Source organism: Austrofundulus limnaeus, unplaced genomic scaffold (genome assembly GCF_001266775.1).
Source record: "Austrofundulus limnaeus strain Quisiro unplaced genomic scaffold, Austrofundulus_limnaeus-1.0 Scaffold225, whole genome shotgun sequence".
Lineage (NCBI taxonomy): Eukaryota > Metazoa > Chordata > Actinopteri > Cyprinodontiformes > Rivulidae > Austrofundulus > Austrofundulus limnaeus.
This window is the reverse complement of record NW_013952627.1, coordinates 308338-316498: the sequence shown is the minus strand read 5'-3', so window position 1 is coordinate 316498 and position 8161 is coordinate 308338. Positions and strand designations below refer to the sequence as shown.

The 8161-nt window shown below is 41.1% G+C and overlaps 1 protein-coding gene across 3 annotated transcripts in view; it reads left to right on the top strand.

Moving 5' to 3' along the window:
* ncor1 (nuclear receptor corepressor 1) overlaps positions 1-8161 on the top strand; it is a 72209-nt gene that overhangs the window by 22983 nt on the left and 41065 nt on the right. For all 3 annotated transcript variants that reach the window (XM_014019624.1, XM_014019623.1, XM_014019622.1), the window contains exons 12-14: positions 394-572; positions 674-728; positions 997-1089. In XM_014019624.1, the coding sequence (XP_013875078.1) occupies positions 394-572; positions 674-728; positions 997-1089 (327 nt within the window). The remainder of the gene's footprint in view (positions 1-393; positions 573-673; positions 729-996; positions 1090-8161) is intronic.

The following is an 8161-nucleotide window of genomic DNA, read 5'->3' as shown; positions in this document are numbered from 1 at the left end:
CACACACACACCACACACACACATGATTTAACCAGGTAGATCTCCCTTAAATTTAGATTTTTATGGGAGACTTTAAAGTGTCCCTTAAAAAAGGAGATTTTAAGGTCTAATTTTTTTTACCTATACATATTTATTCCACTCAATTAATGTGTGATTTATTTATTTTCTATTATAATTTTTATATCGTGATATACAGTATATCGTTAACGTCACTCATCATAATGTATATCGTGATATGAATTTTTTGCCATATTGCACATTCCTAACTGACACTATCCTCAAAGGAAGATTCTATATTTAAGCTAATACATTTGATTTTGTACCTTAAAGATTTCTGTAAATCAAGCAGTTCTCCTTTGGACCAACTTTAACCACTTTCACCGTGTTCTCCAGAACAATGAGAAACAGATGAGACAGCTGTCCGTCATCCCTCCCATGATGTACGACTCGGAGCAGAGGCGAGTGAAGTTCATCAACATGAACGGCCTGATGGACGACCCCATGAAGGTCTACAAAGCACGGCAGTTTATGAACGTTTGGACCGAGCATGAGAAGGAGATCTTTAAAGAGAAGTGAGTTGTTTTTGTCCTGTGTGTCTGTAGGGCAGAGATGTTTTTTAAAGCTGCCTTGTTCAGAGGAAAATATATTTTATTTCTGCTCTTTTGCTTTTCAGGTTCATACAACACCCCAAAAACTTTGGCTTGATTGCTTCTTATCTTGAAAGAAAGGTAAACTGTGGCTTGTCCTGACATGATGACTATTTTTGTTGTTTCAGTGATGAGTTAATCCAGACTCAAGGCAGGTTATTATATTCAGTAGTGTTTATTTAAGCTTTAATAAAACATTTTAGAGCACCTTATTCTGTTCTGATACGCTAGAGTTGCTTATTAAAGATGAGAAAACTGAGAATCCATAACATCACTTGTGAATTAAATGTCTAAATAAAGCTCTTGATGTATTTACAAATRCTTACATGTTTTAATTTMTTYTTTTCAGTGTGTTTCCGATTGCGTCCTCTTCTACTACTTGACCAAAAAGAACCAGAACTACAAGACGTTGGTCAGGCGAAGAAGAAAAGGAAGGAACCAGGTAAACCTAAGACTTGTGTACATGCAGTGTGTTTGTTCGCAGTGTGTTGCTTGTTTATTTAACAGTATTGGGTGCTCTGGCTGCAATTCTAATTGAAATGATAAGAATGAACCTTCTGTAATGAGTAAAATGTTCAGTGAACAAATGACAAACTCAGTTGGAGTTTGGCTTTAGAAGAACAGTACTCTGATGGTGTTTTCCTTGAAAGCTGAGGTGACCAGACTTCTTAGAAGAACAATAATATGCATGAAGTTTGTAACTCAAACCGTCTGTTCGCTGTGAGTTGATATTGTTGCAAAGGCTGAGTTTGTCAGATGTTTCTTTGTGTCCTGTCTCACATGTACAGTTTTCTAACACAAATGACACGATTGTGCATTGTTGCTGTGGCTTCTGTGCATTTGCTAATTCTCCTAAACTTGCTCTGCGAAGGACAGAGTATGTTTACTCCACCCATCATTTACAAATCCAGCTTGAACCAAATATTTTATATTTGTGTAAATCTGGGCCTAGAAATTTTAACATGCGTATAGAGTACAAATTGTAAACCACTTTCCCACATTATAAACAAATACCCACAATACTTAGGTACTTCTTCCTACTTTGTATTGAAAAAATTCAAGTGTGTAAGGATTTATGGGAAATGACAAGGCCTTCAAGAGACGATCATCAATGTTTGTATTAGATTTCTGAGTAACTGGATTCAAATGAGACTAGATCATCCGGTTTAGTAAATATTATCTGGTTGTATTTTTTTAAATGTACAGTGCTTGGCGTTCAGGGACCGTAATGCTAGTTGTGTGTTTACCCGTTAAAACAACCTCTTTATGTTAACATTTTACAATTGCTTGAGTTGTATAATAAWTACAAACCTGCACGACTGATTTGGTCACTAGATACACAGACTTACAGAGGTAGGGCAGATTGTCAGAAACTTATAATMGCTGTGCAATGTCATGATTAGACTGCAGTAAATCGTAGAGTTTTATATTTTCGGCTACAGTGTGTTCACACTCTGCAGTAAAATATGCRGTTTATCAGATAGATCTGTACTGTCCTGAATGCTGGTCTTGATCTGATAGTGTTTGAGATGCTAAGCACACAGAAAGGCTTGTGTCATGATGACAGAAAGGGAATTTACGAGAATAAAAAATGTGGTTCTCAGAAATGTGATGTGATTCTACAATAATACAGTTAGTCCGTATCTCTTTAGACAATGACAAAAGTTTTTATTTTTTTTACCTGCTTACTGAAATATATTCAAGTTATAGTTATATAATGTACATGGACATAAAGTCCAGACATTCAGCTTTCATTTCAAGGTATCCAAATTAAAATTGGATGAAGGGTTTAGGAGTTCATCTCCTTAACATGTTCCCACCCTGTAATTGGACAGTTGACTCCAAGGCCATTTCATGGACAGGTGTGGGCAGTTCCTTCGTTATGTCATTCTCAATTAAGCAGATAAAAGACCAGGAGTTAATTTGAGGTGTTCTTGTTGCATTTGGAAGATTTTGCTGTGAAGTAAACATGCGGTCAAAGGAGCTCTCCATGCAGGTGAAACAAGCCATCCTTAAGCTGCCAAAACAGAAAAAAACCCATCTGAGAAAATGCTACAATATTAGGAGTGGCAGTTTGGTACATCCTGAGAAAGAAAGAAAGCACTGGTGAACTCAGCAATGCAAAAAGACCTGGGTGCCCACGGAAGATAGTGGTGGATAATCACAGAATAATCTCCATGGTGAAGAGAAACCCCTTCAGAACAGCCAACCAAGAGAACAACACTCTCCAGGAGGTAGAAGTATCAATATCCAAATCTACCATAAAGAGAAGACTGCATGGAGGTAAATACAGAGGGTTCACTGCACTCTGCAAGCCACTCATAAGCATCAAGAATATAAAGGYTAGACTGGACTTGGCTAAAAAACATCTAAAAAGCCAGCAGAGTTCTGGAAGAACATTCTTTGGACAGATGAAACCAAGATCAACTTCTACCAGAATGATGGAAAGAGAAAAGTCTGGTGAAGGTGTGGTACAGCTCATGATCCAAAGCACCACATCATCTGTAAAACACAGCAGACAGTGTGATGGCTTGGGCATGGCTGCCTGTGGCACTGGGTCACTCATCTCTCAAGTTTTGCAACTTGGCGTGCACTCTGTGCCATTCAGATAGTTTGTTTGTCTGTCAAGCATTTGTTCTCTGTTTTACAAAATTGCCAAGAGTTAYGACATGTACTGCCACATGTCCTTTCAGAGAAWACTGCACCAACGTAGGCGTCACKTRTAAACGCCTACGACTCTTGCTCAGGTTGTCCCGCCGTCAGCAGAAACCTGCACGGCACTCTGAAGTTTGACTATAACTGGGCCTTAAAAGCAGGCATAAAAACAATAACATTGATTAAAAATTAAACATTAGATTGTACACACATTTGATTTTGAGATTTAACCAAAACAGCTTTAGCTCAATCATTTGTCAACCATGATGATGTCCGTTTAAACCTTCTGATAATTTGCATTCCTTCAAGTTGAAGCAGTGTCGAGTGGATTTCTTTCCTCTTAAAATAACCCTAATCTCTAAAATTTCATATTGGCCCATGTGAACATTATTTCATGAACCATTACACTGCCCTTAGTTAGGGGTGTCTTGATCCGATATTGATATCGGATATCTGTCCGATATCGGCCAAAAAATGAGTATCGGATTTTATCGGCCTGCATAAAAAATGTCCGATATAAGCAGTTCAATCCAGCAGTTCACTGACTCCGCTCCAGTGTTTCTATCCAGCAGTGCTTGGATCCAGCATGTAGCGCTCACATGATCACAACAGCATGCTGCGCTAACAAGTTAGCAAGAATGTCGGCAGAACTTTCTGTTTTCATCAGAAACAGAGTTTCTAAGCTAAGTGCAAAGTTGTCACGCACAAGTTTTCCGAGGGGGAACAGAACCGTGAACGTTTTAAACCGGAGCGACAACTACTCTCCACCCTGGCAGCAGCTTTGCGGTTCGGCTCGGTTCGTTCAGCCTCGGTCCAGTGACCGCACACAGCCGCGCTGTTTTGGAACCTCCTCTCTCAGTCGGTGGTTCTAAGCTGGCAGAAGCGAGGACAGCACGCTTAGTTTTGACATCCCGTGGATTAGCTTTTGATGGACAGAAGAAAGGAGAGCGCAGCTTTTGTTTTAAAGTATGAGCGCGACATGACGAGAGCAGTGATAAAAACTGCTCCCTGCAGGAGCGAGAGGCTGATCTCCACATGATGCTCAGAAAATGCAGCAGTAAGAAAGGTAGCTATCAATTTAAATAACTGACTAATTCTTACTATTTATTTTTTGCTCTTGTTATTAGAGTGATGTTTAATCTGTTTACACACTTGTTTGAGTGAAGATTAAGTGCAATGATCACGTTGTTTTGGTTACAGTCAGTAAAACTGGAGCTGTGGACTCTTAACTTTGAACAGACAATAATGTGGGCTTTTGTTTTGTCCCCACCTTCAGTTTTTTCCACCATAAAGCAGCACCAGGCTGACAGGTAGTAAAACAATAACCGAAGTGATTTTGAATTGTTATTTTATACTTTAAAAGAACATTTTGTTTTTATTATGTTTTCTTTTTCAGGGTCTTCTAATTAATTTTATTAATTTTATTAAATTGTAGAATGTTCTTCAGTTTAAAATGTATGTGATCCATTGGTTAAAAATAAATGGGTCAGTTTTTCTCATACCTACTCTTTTTCACTGTTTGACCTGATCAAGACTTTTCTAAGATTTTACATTACAAAATAGGTAAAAGCGTGTGACTTGTACTTTATGGTAACGGGTCAATATCGGTATCGGACAATTCTCAAAGTTGTAATATCGGTATCGTATCTTAAGTGAAAAAGTGTATCGGGACATCCCTACCCTTAGTTTTGCATTACACATAATCGTACATTGAATTTTTGTTGTTTTGTTTTGAACAAAATAKAGTATTTTTGTATTCTCAAAGTTTTAGTCATGACACACTAGAGTACGATGGTTTTTAATTGATGTTTAAAGAAATGCGCATCAGTGTTTAGTGGATTTCCCAGTGTTTGGTGTTCCTTAACCACTGATGTTTGAGTGAGCAGAGTGAGTCATTGGAGTGGGAAGGAAAAAGACTGAGTGAGCAACAGTGAGAGAGCTGGAATGTAGGGCAAGTGAGTGAAACTGAGTGGAAAAAAAAAACCCTGAGTGAGACAGAGTCAGCGCTGGCAGCCTCTCTGCTGATTGTGTGCTCATTTTTATATTTATTTATTTCTTCAAACAGAAAGAGGGAGAGAGAGAAAAATCCACCCGCTTAAAAATCTGCGTTGGTACAGCCCGGCCATCTGACAGGCCCAAAAACTCACTGTGCTGTTGTGAGTGCCAATCAAAGAGGAGTGCTCAGCGGGGATTACCTTGAGTGACCCTGCATAGATTAGTGCGTGCATGTGAGACGGACAATTCTTTGGGCTTAAGCGGCCCGATGACACGCTTTCCTGGAATATGTGCGGCGACCGTGCTGCGGCCCGGCAGCCCTTCTAAGGAGCTCTGCTGTGGCGCTGTCCTGCCCCCCTACCGCTACCGTTACCAGCACTATGGAGGCACTGGAGGCTAAACTCACATTTGCAGCACAAGTTAGCTTTGACTCGCAGCAAAGGAAAGGGGGTTTTATGACCAGCAAATGAGTGTGCAGGTATGTCACTAACTTTGAGAGCAGAGTTTTTTACTTTTTATTTAAAAACCACACTCTTCTGGGTTTAGTTTGCGACTTTGCCCTCTGTTGCTCAGCGACTTGGCTTCTTTGCCTGCATGTTCATTTGAGCTTGTAGGCAGTCAAATGAAGCTATTTTAAGGTTTGTTTTCTAGGACATGTGCAGGCAGAGTTTTTTTTAAACACTGAAGTCAAGCCTTTGCAGTCTTAAGCTTGTGTTTATGTTGTTGGCTGGGTGTTACTCACAAGTGTGAAATAAGAAAACACGGAAATTWCCCTTTATGTTACACTTTTAAAAATATGCCTCAATCAGAGTTGTTCTGTTTAAAACTTAATGGGAATGCCTTTGATATAAAGACAACTTTGCTGAATTTATGAGGACATAAAAGACAACAGCGACCATGAGTTTGTAAATACTGCTGTASAGGCCAGTACAGGCCACGCCCCCTAATGTCTTATTCATAAAAGCRTGTGTCAGGCTTTTGTAGCTTAAATTAAGTTCTGMCTTCAAGTTTTCTGCAATAAATTGAGATCCTCAGCCTGTCGGTGTTTGTTTTATTAATAAGCTGTGGTAGTGTTTGCTTATTTACAGTCAGTCGTGATGTTTAGGCTGCTTGCGTAATATGAATCCCCCCTAGCTGCTAAAGCAGGCTGACTCATCAAGGGGTGGACTCTACTGTTGTAAGTGCTTTGGGACAGCAGGGGACCAGTTCTTACTCCTTCCAATCAATTGGGAGTAGTTGGATTCTTTTGTTTTTAATACTGCTGGTACCGGGGCGGTTCTCAATCCTTAAAACTGTAGCCTCTTTCACAAGACACTTCAAGTCAGGACTGAGGCCCTGTTTACATGTAAACAATCTCTGGAAACGTTTCTGATGTTGATTGAATCCTCTGCAGATGCTTCAGTCTTGAGCATGAAAACAGTTTCATCCAAAATAGTGGATAAATGGTTTRTTAGGACTGCTGTTGAGGTTGAGTTRCTCCTACATGTTGGGTAGTGACCGAAAGAACGAGATCACRGATACAAGCGGCCAAAATGAGTTCCTTCRCAGGGTGTCTGGGCTCTCCTTTAGAGATAGTGTGAGAAGCTCGGTCATCCGGGAGGGACTCAGAGAAGAGCCGCTGCTCCTCCACGTCGAGAGGAGCCAGTTGAGGTGGCTCAGGCATCTGGTAAGGATGCCACATGGACACCTCTCTGGTGAGGTGTTTCGGGCATGTCCCACTGGGAGGAGGCCCAGAGGAAGACCCAGGACACACTGGAGGGACTATGTTTCTCAGCTGGCCTGGGAACGCCTTGGGATTCCTCCAGAGGAGCTGGCCCAAGTGGCTGGGGAGAGGGAAGTCTGGGTCTCTCTGCTTAGGCTGCTGCCCCCGCGACCCGATCCCGGATAAGCGGCAGAAAACGGACGGACGGACAACCCCTTAGGACATTCACCTGTTTACTAACCCTCAGAAATCCAAATATTTTCACAAAAATCCATGTCGCGCTCACATAATACAATGGGGATGATGTAGGGGACAAACAGACTGTCGGCCATGGGGAGAGACGTGGGGCAGAGATAACAGTGTCTGCAGCGGCAGAAGAGCAGGAAGGGACGACAAGAAGGTGGCAAACTTATTTCCTTAAGCCTACTTCATACTCCCTCTGAACTGCTGAAATCGGCTCAGATTACATCCCCATGTTTTCAGTGTTGACTCTGCCCCCCCTTTTGTCACAACCTGCTGGCAGAACTTTTCAGCACCCTCCACATTGCAGCTCTCAGTGATAGGTCCAAAATTTGTGGGTGTGTTTGCTCATCAGGAGCACCGCAGAGGGCCAGTGGTCCTCAGCTGTGGCAGCGCCGAGGAGTTGGACCAGAACAGGACCTCGAGCAACTCAATTTCTTCTGAGTATTACTTTGTTCAAAATTATATTTTTTGTCTGAAGCCAGTTTTAAAAAGAGCTCAAAGAGCAGCTGGTTAGATCCAGGTCCCAAGGATGAACGTGAGCGCACAGCTGGTCGCGTCTTTTTTTTTTCGTCCACCGTTTTAAAATAAATAAATAAACCGGCTCTACTTCACTCAACTTAACACTGATGTTGAGTGGAAAAAACACTATCCAGCCATCGTTATTGTACTTTATAAACTTTATATTAGCTGTGGGAGGGCAGAGGGAGAATTTATGATCATTTATGGACCACCACGTCTTCAGCCTGTTTATACTCGGTCAGGAAAAAAACGCGCTGAAATTGTGCAATCAGCAACCCGCTGTCTCACGTCTTATTGAAGTATAATCCAGGCTTGAGACTTCAATAAATTTGTAGCAAAGTTTTTGAAAATTAAAATTCATAAGATTGCCCTATGAGACTGTATACATGCAAAATGGGGG